Source organism: Tremella mesenterica, assembly GCF_000271645.1.
Source record: "Tremella mesenterica DSM 1558 unplaced genomic scaffold TREMEscaffold_4, whole genome shotgun sequence".
NCBI lineage: Eukaryota > Fungi > Basidiomycota > Tremellomycetes > Tremellales > Tremellaceae > Tremella > Tremella mesenterica.
Window position 1 is genome coordinate 757,322 of NW_006711228.1, and position 20,261 is coordinate 777,582.

At 46.4% G+C, this 20,261-nt stretch overlaps 6 protein-coding genes across 6 annotated transcripts; 5 read left to right on the plus strand and 1 right to left on the minus strand.

The window, feature by feature from the left end:
• Positions 1-89: 89 nt before the first annotated feature.
• Positions 90-2,802, plus strand: TREMEDRAFT_38605 (uncharacterized protein; the record flags this gene model as incomplete). The annotated part of the gene is made up of 8 exons (XM_007003875.1): positions 90-257; positions 456-1,041; positions 1,084-1,173; positions 1,223-1,376; positions 1,425-1,497; positions 1,541-1,726; positions 1,840-2,562; positions 2,604-2,802. The coding sequence occupies 8 exons, from the start codon at positions 90-92 to the stop codon at positions 2,697-2,699; spliced, it is 2,076 nt and encodes a 691-aa protein (XP_007003937.1). The 3' UTR covers positions 2,700-2,802.
• Positions 2,803-5,578: 2,776 nt separating this feature from the next.
• Positions 5,579-6,757, minus strand: TREMEDRAFT_71458 (uncharacterized protein). The gene is made up of 4 exons (XM_007004294.1): positions 6,541-6,757; positions 6,438-6,490; positions 6,103-6,230; positions 5,579-5,890 (listed from the first exon to the last, which is right to left on the minus strand). The coding sequence occupies exons 1-4, from the start codon at positions 6,646-6,648 to the stop codon at positions 5,679-5,681; spliced, it is 501 nt and encodes a 166-aa protein (XP_007004356.1). The 5' UTR covers positions 6,649-6,757; the 3' UTR covers positions 5,579-5,678.
• Positions 6,758-6,892: 135 nt separating this feature from the next.
• TREMEDRAFT_68381 (uncharacterized protein) lies at positions 6,893-8,553 on the plus strand (the record flags this gene model as incomplete). The annotated part of the gene is made up of 6 exons (XM_007004229.1): positions 6,893-6,895; positions 6,984-7,135; positions 7,389-7,611; positions 7,854-7,996; positions 8,191-8,251; positions 8,491-8,553. 6 exons carry the CDS (start codon positions 6,893-6,895, stop codon positions 8,551-8,553), a joined length of 645 nt encoding a protein of 214 aa, XP_007004291.1.
• Positions 8,554-11,777: 3,224 nt separating this feature from the next.
• TREMEDRAFT_30208 (uncharacterized protein) lies at positions 11,778-12,537 on the plus strand (the record flags this gene model as incomplete). The annotated part of the gene is made up of 4 exons (XM_007003842.1): positions 11,778-11,806; positions 11,943-12,020; positions 12,065-12,206; positions 12,298-12,537. 4 exons carry the CDS (start codon positions 11,778-11,780, stop codon positions 12,535-12,537), a joined length of 489 nt encoding a protein of 162 aa, XP_007003904.1.
• Positions 12,538-12,831: 294 nt separating this feature from the next.
• On the plus strand, positions 12,832-16,374 carry TREMEDRAFT_38611 (uncharacterized protein). Its single transcript, XM_007003876.1, has 16 exons — positions 12,832-13,081; positions 13,227-13,348; positions 13,401-13,443; positions 13,544-13,625; positions 13,668-13,706; positions 13,747-13,888; positions 13,933-13,963; positions 14,007-14,166; positions 14,221-14,274; positions 14,324-14,784; positions 14,877-14,946; positions 15,030-15,181; positions 15,275-15,370; positions 15,414-15,459; positions 15,502-15,612; positions 15,670-16,374. Exons 1-16 carry the CDS (start codon positions 12,939-12,941, stop codon positions 16,195-16,197), a joined length of 2,280 nt encoding a protein of 759 aa, XP_007003938.1. The 5' UTR covers positions 12,832-12,938; the 3' UTR covers positions 16,198-16,374.
• A 2,102-nt stretch (positions 16,375-18,476) lies between these two features.
• Positions 18,477-19,649, plus strand: TREMEDRAFT_29592 (uncharacterized protein; the record flags this gene model as incomplete). The annotated part of the gene is made up of 4 exons (XM_007003778.1): positions 18,477-18,546; positions 18,826-19,059; positions 19,225-19,406; positions 19,563-19,649. 4 exons carry the CDS (start codon positions 18,477-18,479, stop codon positions 19,647-19,649), a joined length of 573 nt encoding a protein of 190 aa, XP_007003840.1.
• Positions 19,650-20,261: the final 612 nt, after the last annotated feature.

A 20,261-nucleotide genomic window follows, 5' to 3' on the forward strand; every position in this document is an offset into this window, starting at 1 on the left:
AGCCGACTGTGGCACTTTTGCCCGCATCACGTGACGATATTGCTACACTTTCGATCGGCGTCTGAATCCGTTATCAAGACTGACTCGTCATGTCAAAGAGGTTGAACAAGAGACAACAGAGAGAGCTGGAAGAGCTCGCGGCTATCAAGTCACACCAAAGAGAGATTCTGAAGGAGGAACTTTCCCAATCTGACGGCCAGTCCGAGGAAGAACAAGTAGCGGACGATGCAGCTGGTCCTTCCAACGCTTTCGCCGCCGTGAGCAGCTTCTCATCTCTCACTTATCTGTACTGACTCTATCCAGCTACGGCTTGGCGGCGAAGGAGAGGAAGAAGAAGAGGAGGAGGGAGATGATGCGGAAGTGGCTGTAACCGGTCCCAAAAAAGTTTGTCCTCCCCTCGATCTCCCGTTTAGCCCTTGCTCATTCAACAGGTTAAGAAGAAGAAGAACAAGAAGAAAAAAACTCCTGCGGCACTCGTGTCTGAACAGGATCCTGAGAAAGCGGGAACGTCCTCAACTATCCCTCGAAAAGGTGGCAAGAAGAAAGGGGCTATTAAGACGTCTTCGCCAGAGGAGGAAATGGATGATCTTGATCGTGCACTTGCCGATATAAGCAAGAAATACGGAGAACCCTCTTCATCTACACTTCAGCAAAGATCTAATCAAACACCTTCTTCTTCCTCTATTGCCCTCCGAAACCTTCTCTCGGTCGATCCCAAAAATCTTGACGCCGATGCAGAGTTACGGCGATTTTTTGGGTCAAAGGTTATCGCCTCCTCCGCTTCGACTGGAAACAAACACAGGGGACCGAGTGTCTCCACCAAGCTGAAGTTCACACTTTCAAAACCGAAACCTCAGTATCCTCCAGCTACTTCTTTGTCTGGACTGGGAATGCGAGAGATGACAGATGACGAAGTGAACGATCTCTATGATCGGAGAGACTGGGGGGAGCCAGAAGACGGGGGGAAATGGTTTACGTTTGAGCATTCTGGGGCATGGAGGGAGATAGAGAGACAGTTTCTTGGTGCTGTTAGCTCACATGGTCTGCCTCTCGTTACTCATCAAGCTCCAAGCTGACACGAAGATCCAAATCAGCTCATGGCCTTATTGCAAGTCTACCCTTGGCACGTGGACACATTGCTGCAAATGAGTGAAGTGTATCGTCTTCAGTCGGGTCAGTCATAATTGCCTCTTCACAAAATCACTAGTGCTTACGGTGGCAGATATTGGTGCCGCCTCCGACTATGCAGAAAGAGCTTTGTACGCCTTTGATCGTTGTTTAATCCCTGGTTTCAGCGTGTCGACAGGTACTTCTCGATTAGACTTTGATAGAGTGGAGAATCGTGCGCTCTTCACCGGCATTCATAGAATCATCTCGTCAGTTCTCACCTCGGTTCATATAGAAAGAAGCCCGCTGAATCACAGATACTTGGGAAGACGGGGATGCTGGGTTACTGCTTTCAATTTCGCCAAACTCCTCTTCTCTCTAGATCCATTCGTTCGTTTTGTCCGTCTCGAAATGGATATGACGCTGACTTCAGGGTGATCCACACGGCGCGGCATTCTGGCTAGATTTTCTAGCCATCAAATCTGGTAATCGGGAATGGCTGTTTTCCATGTCGGAGCGGACGGACATTGCGGCAGCCCGCAATTTCCAAGCTTATCCAGGTATGGCATATGCCAAAGCTCTCGCACTTCGAGAACAAGAGAATATGTCTAAGAACGAGGTATGTTTCATGTCTTCTCATACTCAGCATAATTCTGCTTCCCGTCACGTCTCATTGGAGCGCATCTCCTCTCTCAGCTTGTTCTTGATCGCGACGCGCAAGCTGAATTGCAGGATCACACGAAGTCTGATGAAGCACTACGTTTCGCCATGCAAACCTTCCCTCAAGTCATCATCCCTTTATTCGACAAGCTCTCCATTTCCCTTCCCCCCTCAGCTCGAAGTCAGGATCTACTGAGCATTCACGCAGGCTACGAACCTCATCCCTCTAACCCCCTGCATCTTCTAAGCCACATCTACGTGTCTCGTTCGGAGGCATTATGGAAAGATTCTTCCCACTTATCTTGGCTTCAAACTCAACTTCCCTTGGCACTAAAGACCATCGATGGAGCTGAAGCTTTACTATCCCGTGCAAACGCATTATCTTGCTTACAATCCCCTCGTGATCCAGTGGACCAAATGACCAATACTCCCACATTCATTTGTCGACATGTTTTATGTTCTGAATCTACCTCATTTGCTGGGTTTTTACCACCTGAAATCACGTCAATGACCATTCTCGCTTATGATCCTCTCCCTCCTTCCACCGCCATGACTATATACAACGCGGAATATTTCAATGGGATCGTGGCTAGAAGGAGAGGACGGGGAGTGGAGGGGCAAGATAACATGACGCGGGTGAATACGTTAGGAGCGGCGTTGGCAGAGTTGGTAGAGGCCGCTATGCGAGAAGGGGTCAATTGGAGAGTTGCATTAGATGGATTGTTCGCTCGTTTCACCGAACGAGAAGAATTTCAGGCTATGCCACAGGAAGCAAGGGATGCTGTGGTTGGACATGTGAGTGAAAAGGTCGTGAAATTGGATGAAGCTTATTTTAGATGGCGGCACTTGGAGAACAGATGGCTCGACAGAGGAATCAAGAAGGTAGAATGCCCGGTGGTTTCGGTCAAGAGAGAGATGACGAGACTGATTAATCAAATCGGCGTCGTCTGAAGAGATATCTCTTCTCGTCATTCATGTCCTTCCTTGAATAAATTACACATAGTACAACATCATGGATTTAAACCGTCTAAACCCAATATCTTCTCTATCATCATTATTAATGCACAAGGAAGTCCCATGATGATAATTCTAATTGACCATCTCGTCCGTCCTACATATTCAGCAACACGGAGTAACCCCATGATGTTTAACACAACATGTATGATGTCCAAAGGCAAAACCAACAGATTGAATGGATTCATGATATTCCCTTTGGTGGGGTCGGTGTTAACTTCCGAGTGTAGCATGATCCCATTTTCTGCGTCTTCCAAAGTGTTCGTCTGTTGACTCGAGTTTGTGTCGGTATGAGAAGTGGAAGTCCTTTCTGGCAGACGATCCAAAAAAGCGGGAGATGGGGGTGAAGAGGATGAAGGGAAAATGAGATAATTTCGGATCGTCTCTGCCCATTTGATCAAAGAGGAACAAGCGACATCTTCTCCGTATTCCCCAACCCAATCTCTTGTGTCGTGATCCGAATGTTGTGATGGAGGAAAAGGAGATTGAATAGAACGTGTTACCGCCAAGATAATTGAGAGGAGTGAGAGTAATGTGAAACTTGTGAATAAAGCCATTCGAGCGGGAAAAGGAGCTATTCCATCTTCTTGTATTTCGTTTGTGCGTATATCACGTTCATCCGCGACGAGCATGTGGCGGAAATCGAGTTTCCCCTTTGTTTGTCGTGTAGGTGAATCATGAGGATTGAGATACGAGCCATAGGATAACAGGGAGGATATAGACAGAAGGACAGCGGGGAAGAAAGAGGGTAAGATGAAATGGGATAAAAGTTGAAATGAAGATATGGGATGGAGAAAAAAACCACGAAATATATCACCGTTCATGGCCCATGTAAAGATTATGAATGTCACAAGACAAAGTGGGAGTATCAACCCGCTCGACCGTATTCCACGAGTGAAGATTTGGAGAAGGAGGACGGAGAGAGGTAAGAGATGAAATTGAGGATAGAGGAATGGGAGTGATGGAGGTAGGGGAAGGATGAGGTGAAGAGTGAGAGAGATTATGGATAAGGTGAGGGAGATGTAAGAGACAGAAGGGATGAAGAAAAAGAGAAAGAGGGATATGTTGGTGGGAAGAAGAAGAAAGTGAGTAAGGAGTGAAGGTGGTTGTTGAAGAGACTACAATGTCAACTTGAACTCTGATCACCGCTACATGCTACATTGTATTCTCACAGAACATGGTCGCTGAATTATTTTCATAGAGATAGGTCTTTAAAAGGGATTGAAGGGGAGCAGCGAAAGTCTGGTCTGTAGATCATGGGTAGGAAGATGGATATGAGACGCAACCATAGGATAGAACTTACAGTTACGAATGAACCTAAAGCAAAGACGATCCATGTCACCTCGGACCCTGTGGGTTTTTGAGGCGAATCGTCGTATGGACTCAACATCCCCGGTCGGAGGGAAACGATCACTGTGAGGGACAATAATACAAGGAAAGAAAGGAGATGAAGCAAGTGTGTTCGGCTGATAATCAGCTTTTTGCATCTCTTTTCCATCTATCTGGTTTCCATCGTGATCGGGCAGCTGTGACTTCCTTCACGGAAACTTTTACCAGTGAACGGTCGCGTCTGGGGTTCGAGACTTGATCCGGAGGTAATTCTGAGACCAGTTCGTTGAGGTATTGAGTGGACCAGCACACTGTCCAAGTGAAAAGAAGAGAAGAGAGAGCGAGAGAAGACTTACCAAGGGGTGAACTTCCTTTCCAATCTACCCATTCTACTATACCATCCTGACGAGGACGTTACGGGCGTCACAATACCTTGATACCAAGCTGATTGTAAGACATGAGGTAGTAAGGTATGAGTCCATATATGAGATCTATGAGTGGTGTATGGTGGTAAGAGTAAATCAATGACTGACCCCATCAGCTTAAATTATCTCTTTCATATCAACTTATCAACTTTTGACAATTCCCAATCATGTCGACAGCTTGACATTTCTGCCACTACATATGTAAAGATCAAGGTAGGAGGGTGCATGACCAGCGATATCATATACTTGGTAGATCTATCACAGAAGAACATGAACTCACCAGAAACCCCGTCCACCCGTCTTCTTGTCACATCCTCATGCTTCTGCACCTCCCACCTGGACCAGAATATCCGGTCAAATTCCTCCTCCTCCCCTTGCTCCCTACTCCCTCCCATATCAAGAATCTCCACCACGGCGTCTCCTAGTGCAGTGATGAGGCTCTTTGTATTGGTATTCCCACCACTCCTTCGACGACCTGGACGTGTTGCTGTTTTCCGCAGGATGTGGACGGCGTAAAGGAGCACGGCCAATTCTGCATGACGATGTATCGATAGGTTTTGTAAAGTATTCAAGACCTCGGTACTGGACTTTGTGGAGGAAGTGGACGATGAGTTTTGACGAAGCTGATGTAGGAGATCATTGGCCAGAGTGTCTAAGTAGATGGGAGCCGTATGAATCGGAGCAGAGGATGATGGTGATTCAACATCTGGTTGTGCGGTCTGGTAAGAAGGACCTGGGGTGGACAACAAGGTTGTTCGTTCAGTTATTTGCGGTTCATTGCTTGACATGACCCAGTGCAGATGTTGAAGGTGTTAAACTTCTGTGTATCGTTGACTCAGAAAGTACCCCAAGAGCCAAGAAGATGATTGAGTCAGATGTCTAATGTGAGAGGTTTCAAGATAAAATGAAACGACCAGTGACAGATGCTGAATGTTCTTCCTTTGTCAGGTCCAAATCTGCTACAGTAGACCCAAATCCTACATATGACCACCCTCATGTGAGTGTCAAAGTTGGTCAAGAGAGCGAGGGACTGAGAGCCATCTACGTCATATAATGCACAATGTCTAAAGAAACCAAGTATGGAAAAAGCAAGACTATTATTGTATCCAAACTACTCCGAGAAAAGCAACCCGCTTTCCTCCCCTAGACAGTTTCTAAACCTTCATACTCACTTTCAACCCCAGGTTCCATCAAAGCCGCATGAGCACCTACTATACAACCTGAACTTCCTACGAGCCAGAAGAAGGTCGAGATAGGGGCGGCGAACCAAAGAAGAGGGAGACCGATGATGAAAAGACCCATGTAGAGGTTTTGTGGGGTGATGACTTTACCGGATATTTCGATAGGTTCGGTTGCTGTGGATTAGCTTGGGTCAGAGACAGTTGATAGCTTTTCTGTAGCATTTGTTTGGAAGGCGGTAGAACGGGAGGATATGACGTTCACCAAGGAACCCTTGTAGTGTCTCACTTGATCTTACTTGTGAAATGTGGATGTGGGAATATCAGTCGGATCTTGAAACCAGGTGGAAAGTGAGCTTTGGACAGAGGAGGTGAGAAGGTAGACTAACCATATCGTGAAATAGCAACAAACCCTCCGATCAAGAATCCCAATGCGAGCAATAAAAGAGGGTTGGAGATGAGTGCATAAGCACCTAATAGGGCAACACAAACTGCGTAATTTGCGGAAAAGTATCGTCTAGACTGATTAGCCATTATCGACCACGTTATCAATCTCGCTCCTAAGCTCTCTCAATCCGACCGCATTGGGTCATCTTCATCTCATACAGCATATCTAACGAAGTCTGACTTGCAAAGAGCGGATGAAGAGATGGAAGGGGATAGTGGAATGGGTGACACGTGGAAGTACGGATCAGAGAAGGAAGAAAGAAACGATGGAACTCACAAATTGTATCCCCATCGTTTCATCAATTCTGACTGATCTTTCGGTCTTGAAACCTTTCTTCATCAGCTCATTATTCATGGTCATTGTGGACGTAGACCCTAACCCTTTGATAGTCGAAAAACTCTGCTGGGTGTTTGAGACTGGACAACCTGGTATCTTTCAATGACCGAGCGTAATTTTGAATGTTATTGATATGTTGAGCTACCTCCATCTTGACACTCCGATTGCTCCTCTTATCGTATGCCTAGAGATACAGATGAAACTCGAAAGGTTCTTCTTTTTAGAAGTGGAGTGGTGAGATCAGATAATTTATCAAAGAGTATCCGTTTGGTTGGGGCGGTGAAGCAGTCAGTCAAGCAGTGCCGTTTCAAACTCGCGTCTGAGTCTTTGTATTTTGTACGAAAGCGGTAATTTTGTCACCCCAAAAGGCGGACATCACCGCTACTCCGTCTGTGATGGTGAGATTGTGAGAAGCCAGATGCCTTGCAACTGGTGTAAGATAAGTAAGTCACTTGAAGTGCTTCACTAGATCAAGTCCGCACCGAGTCGAGTGCTATGAACTTGGATCAAGAAGTAAGATTATATACGACCAACGCAGAGAGAGAAAAAGTCGAGAATCTAGCTACGTTATTCAGTATCATTGTTAGTTTAGAATACCTGGAGAGGGCGTATGTGAGAGATAGTGTATCTGGGAAAGAGTGAGTCAAGTTTGTCTATTCTCTTCTCTTTCCTTCCTCTTACTCTTCCTCATCATGTGTTTGAGATTTATACCATATACAACACTCCAGTTTTTTTGAAAACTTGGAGAGTGATTTAGAGCAAATATGGAAGAATATCCATCACGTCGACGAGGTTATTGTGGATTGAAGAGAAGTGTACCAACCTGTAGGTGTGGAATAATATCTGGAAAGACGTACGGGGAGACTGCAATTGTGATACTGATCGATACAGATACGCACCAGCATGTATAAAACTCTTAGCACAATATAAATCTCTCATCAAATTAGTCGGAGATGATATTGGTGATATAGAAAATTTCATGAAACGTTATCATATGGATCATCCTGCCGCTTTACATAGATTGACCGTGGGTGTACCGGCGACTGTTGAACATAGTACAGAAGCTAGTGAAGGTGGTGCGGAGATGGGGAAATGGGTTGCGGAGACTACTCAGGTGAGTTATACGTATCTCAATCTTCCTTCTTTCTCTGTTTCTTCTTTAGTCTCTCGCTTGTTCGCTTTCTCCTCTACAAATCGGAGTATTTACCTTTCCATATTGCCCAATCACCTTTTTAATTTTTCTTCGATCTATTCCTATCGACGATGGTCGTTGCGAAAGAAAGAGCCTCTTTTCATTCCTAGGGATATGCGTGATGTTGTTTTAAAGGGAGGGTGGTGACAAGTAATAAACAACAGTCTTTCATAACATTCATGGATGCTTTAAAACTCAACCTTCGAGCGAAAGATCAACTTCACCCATTTTTGACAGAACTCATGAGTGGATATTCGAGGTTCAAAGGGAGTCAAGAATGGGAAGGTCGAGCCAAAATCTTACATTGGTACGTTGGATTTTCTCATTCGTATTCATGTTTTTCAACCCTCATGTATCTTTGTTCTTTTTCATGTGATCTTTATAGCACTTGAATCTGCCCAATCATCCACTCCGTCATCTAATATGGTCTGCCTCTATGCCCGTCTTACTTTTCATCTCTTCTCGGTTCTTCACCTGATGCGGTTCGGAACTAACCCACAGGTTGATAACTCTTAACGCTCTCAAAGCTTCGGACGAAATCACAGAAGAGCAATCCCGTCAGGTAGGTATCGTCCTTCCCCCTCAACTATTCCTCTTTACTATCACTTCTCATCCGTCAACCTTTTCCGCCCGTAGTCCAGACACTTCCAGCAGGCTTACCTTTGTTCATCCACTTCGATCTCCTGTCATCTACTGATACCCATCAAGAGACACGCAACCCTTACAAAGACGCGTCCGCGCGTTAAGGGCTATGTTTGTTTTGGCACCCACGAGTATGAGGTGCATGTCACTGACACCCAGATGCTGTTTGACATCGAACATGCTTACAACGAATTCTTCCGGTCTTTAGGGAACAATTCATGACCATATCTCGCCCCTCTCTCGCTCATCATATTGTGCCGAGAGTGACTCTTTCAGGACATCTGTTGTACATCATAGACATACACATCATGCAATTGCAACTGGTATCCGTCAGCATTCGAAAGCTACACACTCGTGCCGTTCCATCCGTACATAATACAGACCATGCCATCCTTGACCGTGAAGAGAGAGCTGGAAGAGTGAAATCATATATTCGTGGCCGAACGGGATCTCCGAGTTTTTCAACCCTCCCCCGCCCGTCCTATCTGCCTTCCCAACCTCTTTTAATGAACCTAGAGTCAATCGAACTACACCATCCACCTCCGTCAGCCCACATACATCCTCCAGACTTATCTCCCCCAACCCTTCATCATCCGGTAAACCTCCCGTGTCTCTCAATTATACATCTACCCTCGCGTCTTCTCTTATCCTAACTGACCCAACAGCGCACAGTACACCCCTCCCCTATCTACCCCCTTTACCGATGAGTAGAAGGTGTAGAGAAAGAAGACGACCATGAGTCAAAGAGAGATTCACGCTCTATCCCTCGAACACCCGGTGTGAAGTCCCGAGCTACATGGCTCTAGCAAAAGCTCTTCGCCGTGACGGTGTCAAGAGATAAGGGAATCCTCTTTTTCTCATTTCCCTCCTCGGACTTCTTCCGTGAGGTTGAAGTCAAAGAAGGGACCTGTGCGCTTGGACATGTTGGGGTTGATCGAATAGGAAGACGGTCTTTGAGCTATGATGGATCTCTTCCGATTCACCCAGAGATGGAACCCTATGATCATCGGAGAGGTGAGAGGATGTGAATAGGAAAGGTCTCCACGGGATGAACAAACGGCGAGATAGTCTAGAGTGTAGAGGTAGGTATAAGACGCTCACCCGTCTTGACGGGATGAGAAGAGGTGGAGAGGGATCGTAGTCGATTTGGGATATTTTGGAAAATAGATTTCGTTTCCTGTATTCCGAAGCTAGTTCGGAACCTCGTAACTGTCCACGGGTCCTGAGATATTCCAGAGGGAAGCGATACAGTTCACGAAGAGGAATTTTCTTTATTTGCTTGACAGCTCATCCATATCCCCTCTGTACCATTCAGACCATACGCCACAGAACCCCATAATCCGAAGATAGACAACCAGTTCTCCCACGATACGTCTGCAGAGAAAATGATGAATGATCCAGTGGTTCCCGGGAAGACAACCACCACTTCGTCCTCGACCAACAGAGAAGACCGACCGATGCGGTATCGATCCTGTGTTTTTTGACAAAGTCGCATAACACTTTCACATGATCCACAGTCGCACAACTCTCTTCTCCCATCGTTTGATGGGGCGAAGAACGGCCAGGGATCAAGTGTGGTACGGTCGACACCAGCTTGTGGTACCAGATATTTCCTTCCTCACCGATAAATCGGATGAAGTTGGACTTACCCGTTCGCTCGTTACATCGGTCCTCTCTCCATCTAGGCTGAAGAGAGGGATATAGTCCACTACACACACCTATTTCGACGACACGATCACCTGTGTCCGACCCAGCTGGCGGAAGGGGATTGCATCAGACGCCAGACTGAGTGATGAAAGCGGGTCGGGGATAGGGGAGGGACTACGCGATGGATGATGAGGATTGGGTGGGTATATGAACTGTATGTCAGAATGTGTTTCCTTCACGTGCCTGTGTCGGTGAGGAGCAAAATGCGAGAATCGGGTTCCGACTACATGACCATGTATGTCCTCATCCTCTTTGATCTGATGTAGAACAAGAGACAAATGATGACGGTAAGAGGGACAGCCACAATACGGATATGTACATGTGGAGGAGGAGATGTGTATTGTAACAGAGGATCAGAGACAAAAGACATACCTTAGGGTTAGGAGTCATTCCGACATTGGCTAGCCGGTCTATCTCTGCTTTTTGTTGGCGTCTTTGGACTGGGTGTTGTATGTGGAGCCTTTCACCGGCTGGATCATTTCATCTCTTCCTCCTCTGACGGAATGAACCGGGGAAGCTCGGGAGAAACGTGGTTCACTTTCATTGGACAATGGTGTGATGGTGTGGGGCATTAAAATCTGATGGTGAGAAAGAGGACAAAAAGATGAGCGAGAAAGCGAAATGGTGGTCAAAATTTGGTTGCGTGTGTCGGGGGTTGACTGGATCACAGCTTAAGGTACAGGTACAAAAGTCTCGGCGTGGCGGTCATGGCGGTCTGAGCGGCTATCCGGTCATATCCGAGGGTCATGTGATCGTCAAACAAGATGAAGAAATAAATCAAACGCGTCGTACTCTGCACCCTCATTACCGAGAGTAGCCTAGTAGCTAAACGTCTACGTACTCCCTCCCTCTTGCTGCTGCCATGCTGTTTCTCCCCTCACCCTTGTACGTCGGCCCCTTGAAATGCACACAAAAGCAGCTTTTCATCAGCCGTATTGCGACGCGCTCTTCATTGTCAACCACACACATACTTATATATATACCCCTCGGGTCGGATTGCTTTGGACAAGATTGAAACTAACAAAGATGACTGCAGATTTACAAGAGTTAGATTATGAACAGCAACGTTTACAGAATATCAGGTCAGTACCCAGTCAGGTCATCCTCTCTATCCATCTGTACGAGACTTCTAAGGAGTTGTATAAAGGTCGAAGCTGATATCATAGAGACAACCAAGCTTTACTTTTATCTCTTGGATTATCAACACCAACCAAACTCATCCCTTCTAAACCTAACACATCATTGAGGAAGAAAGCGAATCTTAACGCTCGAAGACGTACTCTTGAACCCTCGGAAGAGAAACAAAATCGACGTAGATCTTATGTCAGCCAAAATGCTGACAATGATTCTGTCAGCGATAATGGTCTTCGTCGGAGTGCTAGGAATCAAGGAAGGGTGTTGAATTATGCAAGGGAAAATTCTCCTCCTGCGTGGAAACGAACCTATAAATATGAAAGTGATAGTGATGCGGCTGGCGGGGAAAGTGACGATGGGATGGATGGGAGACAGAGGAACGCGAAACGGATGGGAGTGAGAACACAGAATCCGTAAGTCACATCAATGATAAACTCTTGTTGGGCTGACAGGTAGGAAAACTTTCGGTCATATTTCTGGAGTGGAAGTTGGTCGATGGTGGGCCAGTAGGTGAGCTCCAAAGTTTCTGTTTCTCCGCACTCGTTTGCCCTGTATAAGCATCACAATGTTCAAAACCCTGGTCGGAGTTGTTGCTGATCGACAGAATGGAAGCTTCAACCGATGCCGTGCATGCGTGAGTCGTCTCAACCGAGACTTTCGCCAAGCTCCTACTCTCGTCCTTTACACACACCCTTGCGCTCTACATGACATCTTGCACAGTCAGGACACCTCTGCATGCCTTCCTTCACGTCGAACAGCACTAACAACAGTCCAACCGTCGCAGGTATCTCCGGTAATGCAACAGTCGGTGCATACTCCGTCGCCCTCAGCGGAGGATACCCAGACGAGTCAGTTTCATCCCCAATCCCCCAAGTTACCGCTAACGCATCAGTGTGGACCTTGGCGAAGCCTTCACTTACACCGGTTCTGGTGGTCGTGATTTGAAAGGAACCAAACAAAATCCGAAGAATCTACGTACAGCTCCTCAGACGTCGGATCAGACATTTGAAAATTCACTCAACGCCGCTCTCAAGGTTTGTCCTCTCTCATATCACGTCTGCATCCATCTCTCGGTGTTGTGCATTCATCTTCCGGTGTTGGATATCGAATAAAGCTAACCTTTAGCGTTCGGCAGAGACGAAGAAACCTGTCAGAGTTATCAGAGGTTTCAAATTACAATCCCCTTACGCACCCACGGAAGGGTATAGGTACGATGGGTTGTACACTGTCGAAAAAGCCTGGATGGGAACTGGTCTGACGAATGGATTGTTGGTCTGTCGATATGCTTTCAAAAGGGTCCGGGGACAAGATCCTCTGCCTGTGAGGGATTTGGAGAGGGAAAGAATGGAGATGGAAGAGGAATGAAGTGTGTGGAGAGGTGGAAGAAGGGTGATCAGATGGAAGGATGAGATTTGTCTCAAAAGCTCTCTTTGAATTGGGCGGGGCAGGTGTGTAAGTATCGGTCGGGGAAAAAGTAGGACGTCTGTACAAAGTCTCAAGGCCATTCTTATCATTGCATATATTTATTGGAGTTATGTTGGGTCTCGGTCCCCAACCCAAGCCTGATCGGTTGCGTCATAAGCGAAAAACGATCCGTTCCCCCCATGTCGCTCGTCAATCGTCAATTGTAATTCCTTCCCTCGCTACTCATCCATTCCACCCTCAGTGTTCTCCTCTCCTTCTCTGCTGCCGGCTCTTCACATCCCGCACGACTCTGCATCTGGTCAGATCCAGGCAGAGAAAGCTAGAGCATTTGGTGAAGAATCATGACCTCAAAGGCTGTGGACGAACCTCCTACTTTCACTCCCTTCTCTCCTTTTGGTCTACAAATCCATGATAGCCATATTGTCGATGAACACGGACGAGTGATCGGACTACGTGGTGTCAACGTTTCAGCTTCTAGTAAAGTGTACGTCTGTATTCCATACTCGCCATAACAATCACAAAACTCCTGTCTCTCTTCTTTCTTTACCATTGAAACCAATTAGTAGGTATCATCATTAGTTGCTACTGAACTGATAATCGGTCAATGGAAAGTCAAACTGACAAATCAGACCAAACCACCCCATCTCACCTATCGACAAATCCTACGAAGTCAGCTATGTTAATAGACCTTTTCCGCTAGAAGAGGCGGATGAACATTGGCGTAGACTCAAGAACTGGGGTTTGACTTTTCGTCAGTTGTACTGGTTGAGCGGATACAGTGGATGAGAAAGCTGATCTCCAAGTGAGGATCACTGTGACTTGGGATGCTATCGAACATGCTGGACCGTGAGTTTGAGACCTAGCCTTCCCTACTTTCATCGTCCCCACAACCCCCTTTCATCTCCTGTGCCCGCTGTCGGTGACCTTCCCCTCCACTGACAGACAGGGGCATTTACGACGAAGAATACCTCTCATACCTTTCCAATCTACTGAAGAGCATGCGGTCTCATGGGCTGTTCGCATATGTCGTACGTCTTTCACCCTAATTGTCGTCGTGCAGCTGATTGAAGGCTATTCATCAAGACGTCTGGTCAAGATACTGCGGTGGCGTAAGTATCGTCACGACCAACATCAGCCGCTGATCGATAGTCCGGTGCTCCTGGATGGACCCTAGAAGCTGCTGGATTTGATTTATCAGATAACGGAGAAAAGCTCGTGCAGACTGGAGCAGCTTACTTAGATGGTATCCGACACGGAAAGTTAGAAGGCGAAAGAGGACTATGGCCCACGGGTTAGCTTTGGTGATAGTCGTATATTATGGAACTGACGAAACAGGCTATCAAAAGCTCGCTGCGGCCACCATGAAGTATGTCACATTTGACGTGAGCATGCAGAAGCTGATGTTGTAGTACTCTCTTTTGGGGTGGAGAGACTTTCGCACCTTCCTTAAGGGTAGAACATGAAGGGCGGTCGATCAACGTCCAGCAGTATCTTCAAGATCACTTCTTCGACGCAGTAGATCGATTAGCTTCTGTCGTCGCAGATATCGACAATGTCATCGGTGTAGAGGTTCGTCCCCTCTTTCCTTTTAGTCTCTGGACGATGAACGTACTGATGCTGTAGCTTATCAATGAGCCTAATCCCGGCTACATCGGTTTGGACAACCTCAATGAATGGGTGAGTCTCATCAATTCTTTACATGTCAAGAAAAGAGGACTGATTCCAGAATTACAACACAGATCTCCATCTCGGTCAATTTCCCTCTCCTTTAGAATCCTTTTCTCTGGGTGCTGGTCACCCAACTCAGATCACGATCTGGCGTCGCTCCTTCCCCTGGCCCACTATCCCCGGCGGCACTATCATCGCAAACCCTGATGGAATCTCAACCTGGCGTACAGACGGCCCGTCGAAGGGTCAATGTCCATGGGAGACAGAAGGTGTATGGAGGTGGAGTGAAGAAAAGAAAAGAGGAATGTCGATGCAAGGTGACTACTTCTCTAAAGACAGGAATGGCCGAAAAGTGGAATGGCACAGAGATTTCTACTTTCCTTTCGTCAAGAGGTTCGATGAGGTTATGGCCGGTCGAGGTCCGAAGAAGGCGAGGATGGTAGAAGCGTTACCCAATGAGCTCTGTCCAGAATGGCCGGATGATAGTAGACCAAGGAATATGGTATTTGCGCCGCATTGGTAAGTTCTTCTGCGTACTTGATCTTTCTTGTCGGCTCGTGATTGCTGTCAGCTGGAGAAGACGAGAAAGGGGATCCTAGCTGAGGATATAGGTATGACCTGGACGCACTCTTCAAGAAGAAGTTTAGAAGCTTCACAGTGAACGTGCAGGGGTTGTCCAAGGTGAGTGCTAACTCAACCTCACAATTCTTCCATGCAGAAGTTCAGTGAGATCCACTGAATGTGAAGCAACAGCTGAATTGTAGGGAATGTTCATCCTCAATGCTCTATATTATGGTCGTAACGGAGCCAAAAAGAACTATAAGCTACAGATCTCTAATCTGGTCAATGCCGCACGTAAATCCCTCGGCGAAGTACCTATCGTGTTCGGTGAATCTGGCGTCCCTATGGATCTCAAGTGAGTCCTAACCGCTGTCCCCATCTCTCCTACCTCTTAATGAGGCTTATTGAGCCAAGTACACGCAAATGAAAGCCAAATGCTGACGCTCAGCCATGCGGTGGCATTCAAAACTGGAAACTGGAAATGGCAAGCTCGCATGATGGATGCCATTATCTGTGCTTTTGAGGAGAATATGGTCGGATACAAGTATGTAAACGTTTCAATCTCTGCATCGGAGCTCATACCACAGTCTGTGGACGTACAACCCGGCCAATCGGGATGATGCGGGGGACGATGTGAGTCCATCTTTTGTTCACATTTGGTGACTGACGGTCAAGTGGAACGCGGAGAACTTTTCATGGTACTCGGACCATAATCGTCAGCTTGCTCTTGAGAAAGGCGAAAAGGATAGTCTGGATCTCGGTGGGCGATTACTGGACGTTATCGTCGTGAGTCGTCTGTTGCTTTACATCTGAGTGTGAATATGGAAGGATGTTAAAGACCAGCGTCCATACGCGATAGTGACCTCTGGCACGCCCCATTCTCAGTCATACGACTCTCTTACCTCCTCTTATACCTATCGGTTCCGCTCTCCCCTCTGTCTCACCCCCAGTTCCTCTCCACTCATTTCCGAAGTAACCGAGATCTTTCTTCCTCGTCGAGTGTATCAACAAGATTCAACGGCGTATCAACTTTCGTCTGGAGGACGATGTCTCTTCGACTGGGAACGACAGCGTCTTTGGGTATGGTGGCACGATGTGTATCCAACCTATGGTGGGCCAAATGACAGGTTGCGTCGAATAGATCTCTGGGTTCCGTCCAAACGACCTTCAGACCGATTGCCGATCTTGGGGATCGTCTTTGCTGTTTTGGTTGCCATCTTGGGTTTTTGGCTGATCGTACGACTACAGGTGCTTGAATTGGAGAAGGAAAAAAGGATGGGATTTGAGACATGGTGGGGTGTTCCACTGGATGGAAAAGGAGATATTTGGGAAATTATACGGAACATGGTAAGAAAGGTGATGTCGATATGATGAAAGGGGTTTTGAATCACGAACGCGCTTGTCATGATGCGTCGCATGTTCGGTTGAGGTATCCAGGGATCGACTAGGGTAGGGGAAACCAGTAAAGGAAGTTGAGTTACTTTCAAAATGTGACGAAGGAAAAATGAATGGAGAGAAGATCCTTTCAATCGCCTTCTATGATCTCCACTTGGAACCACCTCTTGTCCACATTTCTTTCTTCTTCCTATCCACATAACTTCTCTCTGGATAGACCCATCATCTTTCGTGTTACCTTCCAACTGATCTGCTCATCTATAAGCCTCGAACTCACCTAACATCTGACCGTTCCAATCGCTCACTGGTCATACTAATCGAACAGGATGCAACCTCCAAGTCCTACGTTGAGCGAAATGGAATGTGATTCTCCTCTTCTTGCCTCGAGTCCTTTACAGCCTTCTCTCGAACCAATCACCAACTCCGACCCTTCCCCTGTCCCCAAGCAAAATCCATCGATCCAGAACCCCGCTGATACAACTTCGCCTAAGAAGAAACCGATTACGGAGGAAGGTGAGAAGGTGAAAGTGGCGGTGGAAGTGAAGAAGCTAGCTAGGTATTTACCGGATAATAAAGCTGAAGCTTTTATCGGTCCGATACATGATAACATACTTGTGGGTTGTCTCTACCTGTCCTTACGCCTTCCCCCCCCCCTTAAGGGCCTGCTCTTCTTTCTTCGCCCCATCGGTCTCCCTTACACGCTGTCTTCACGCGGCAACGACAGACCGGCGACCCCTACACAATCGTCTATATTCATAGTATGTCTCCTTCTTACCACTGTATCTGGAAGATCATCCTTTTGGGATGCCCCTCTTGTTGGTTAAAAGGAGAGGCGAGAGACAAATGGAATGATTATAACAGAATTCTTACACACAGGACGTCATGCGTATGGTCCGACGTGAATGTCCTTCTCTTTCCTCATATCACAACAAAGAACTCGCCGTCAGACTCCGTTTTGACGGTAGTCATCCTGCGGTAATACAAAATGTTTTATTTCGAGTTTTGACTATCGCATGGCCAGGAGCAGCGACGGAAGTTCTACCTCTGATTCACGTTGGGTTGAAATCTGATTTATCTCCAAGTGTCTACCCTGTAACGACTGAATTCAACAAGAAGACTTCTTCTCCGTCTGCGGAAAATCTCACTGTTAACGAAGTGATTCAATGCGGTAACCAAAGAACCTCCCCGTCGAGTAAAGTGGGGAAGTATGCTGGAGATGGACAGGGTGTTTTGGCGGATATGAAGAATCTTCAGGTGGGGAATGGTTCGGGTAGGAATTGTCCGGTGGTGGAACCTGTGGGAGAGGAGAGAACTAGGGGGTTGATGGAGAGGGAGAAGGCGAGACAGAGGATTAATGGGGAAGTCCGGGGGCAAGTCGGAGGGGATGTGGAAGTTCGAAGGGAGGAAGAGAAAGTGGGTAGTGGTAAGGAGTTGAGTTGGGAGGAGCTGGTAAGAGAAGGAGTTTTATTAGGCGAGTGAAAGATTGTGTGTAGCCTATACTTTTGTATACTTGTTGAGTAAGCTTATGATATCCACTTGTTCAAATTGTTGGTCAATGTAGCGGAGCTCTTTGTTAAAATCCTAACCCTTCCCCCCCACTTTATGTCTTACCTCCCCCCACCTTTTTACCCCACCTCTCGATCAGCCAAATTTCAGCTTTGAGCCTCCTCTACACTTCTCTCTCCGCTCAGGTTGTTGCAAATTGACAATTTTCTGAGCATCGAAAACTCCTCATTCACTTCCAAAACATTCATTTTCCCTCCGATAAATTCCTGCCTGTCAGCCTGAAACTCTGCTGGAAAAGAGAAGAAATGTCAAATCAACTCACCCCACCTGAATTCCTTTCACACCTCAATCTTCCAGATCGAACCGATCCTTCTCCCTCTAACCCCCATATCACCCTCACATGGGCTCAATCTCTCGATTTTAGGATAGCGGGTGAAAGAGGGAAAAGAGTGATATTATCTGGTGAAGAAAGTATGTTGATGACTCATTGGTGAGGGTCGGACTTACTCCCATTCACATCAACCTTGTTCTCAATCTCATTCTCATTGTCAAAAATCTCATGTTTTTTCATATTCGTTTTGATGTCGAGACAGATCTTCTCATCATAATGTATACGACTGAATCAGAAGTAGACATTGAAGTGATACCTTGACTTCATGAGCGGTGTCGGGGTGTGGGTACATGGTGTTATGGGGCTGGGAGATGGACAGGATGGAAAAAGAAGGAATGGAAAGAGCTGATAAAATAGGATGAGATCAATGCATCAATCTATATTAGTCGGAATCGGTACAGTTTTACTTGATGATCCGAGATTACAGAGTGGGTCAAAGTCCTTTCTCCCAAGGATAACTAAAACATTCTCCTTTATACCATGTTCATTCCTCATCCTCATGATATCGGTCACATCTCATTTCTCATCAATTTTCTCGGTATCAAAGCTCTCAAACAGTCGACAAAAGGTGACGTTGGAAGATGAGGATAATCAGAAAACGACTATGAAGAATTTTCCGTCCAATCTTGACAGAGAGAGAATAAGTTGATATAAATCTGATGTTGAGACGGTATGAAAAATGAGGAACACCCTCACTAACCCTTAAGTCAATTTACTTCCTCCTTCACCCACCCTTCTCCCACCTCAACCTCTTATCTTAGACCCCAAACTACGTTTTCCTTCAACGGCGAAACTTCAAAAAGAATGGAATTCTCGATCGCTTCGTCCTCCTGGGTCCGTATGCCAACCTTGGATTCTGTGCGGGGAAGAAGTATCGAAAGAACGTATTTCTTCCGCGGAGGAAAATGGTGCTAGGGTCATAGCCGTTTCTCTTGTTGATGGTGAGGTTTGTCCTTTTGCTCAACCATACGCATTTTCCGCGGATATTAGAAGAAGTAGTATACCAAGAGAGCTTAAGGTAGAAAAAGAAGCAAGAGGAGTTTAGCTAGAGAGATAAAGAAAGAGAGGAGATCAAGTTAGATGATATCGTTGACTGATTCAAATAGGACGTATTCCACCACAATCATTACCCTCTATAATGACGCAACTCGGTTTGAGTTCAGTGATGATAGAAGGTGGATCCAGAGTCCTATCTTCTTTCTTACATGCTCGACGTCAAGATGGATCTTCTTTGGTGAATAAAGTGGTGGTGACTGTTGCACCTACGTTCATTGGAAATGGTATAGGTGTTGTCCCTCTTGTAAGTATTACATATGTCACTCATTGAACTGGTATTTCCTCTCGTCCAGATCGTGAAGTGGTGGACCGACGGGTTGATTAGTTAAAGGATTTGAAGAGCAATGGAAAGTGGACTGATACCGTTGTGAGCTGGACTGACGGGCAGGGAGAGGAAGAGAGTTTGCCAGAATTGATCAATCTACATACTGAGACAATGGGTAAAGATGCTGTCATGGTGTGTAAAGTGAGATAACCTCGGATATTATTATATTGGCATCTGTGAAGCAGAGCAGGAGAGGGCGTCAGTGAAGTAAGAAAGACGATGTAGACTGCACGATACTAGACACACTATATGCATCACACCTTCTCCCTTCTACCAAGTCGTTAATCGTGATGATGAAATTATACACAAGTAAAGTCCCCTTTGTCACACTCACAAAGACCTCGTCCGTTCGCTTGCTACTTATATTGTACATTGACTACGGAAATATGTGGCGAGGTGAAGCACCTTTATCAAACTTGGGGAAGAGGACGGGTCTGGCATATCAGCAACTGCCATACAATTGATCGAGTCACAACTTGGAAATCTGATGATAATGCTGATGGGTCGAAAGGATAATTGGACGATGGAACTTGATGGGCCTGACCAGACCTAAGAACAGGGAATGACGGACAAGTAACAAGATCAACCTAATCTGATAGCATGATAGCTGGAAGATTACGAACGGAACTCACAGAGAATGAAGGAGGCGGAGGAGCTGGTACAACACCAGGTATCATGTTCAATCCAGGAACAGGTAAAGGTCTACTAGGTCCACCCATTACCATACCTTGAGGAGGCATGTAAGCTGACCAAGATGGGATT

Bases quoted from the DNA above. Each gene is read 5' to 3' on its own strand.
- TREMEDRAFT_71458 (XM_007004294.1), bottom strand. From the start codon at position 6,648: ATGGAGGTAGCTCAACATATCAATAACATTCAAAATTACGCTCGGTCA. The intron at 6,491-6,540 runs GTTAGGGTCTAC...TGATGAAGAAAG, and splicing joins AGTTTTTCGACTATCAAAGG to GTTTCAAGACCGAAAGATCA. The intron at 5,891-6,102 runs GTTAGTCTACCT...GCTAATCCACAG, and splicing joins TGTTGCTATTTCACGATATG to CAACCGAACCTATCGAAATA.
- TREMEDRAFT_38611 (XM_007003876.1), top strand. From the start codon at position 12,939: ATGACCTCAAAGGCTGTGGACGAACCTCCTACTTTCACTCCCTTCTCT. The intron at 14,167-14,220 runs GTTCGTCCCCTC...CTGATGCTGTAG, and splicing joins ACAATGTCATCGGTGTAGAG to CTTATCAATGAGCCTAATCC. The intron at 14,785-14,876 runs GTAAGTTCTTCT...CTGAGGATATAG, and splicing joins ATGGTATTTGCGCCGCATTG to GTATGACCTGGACGCACTCT.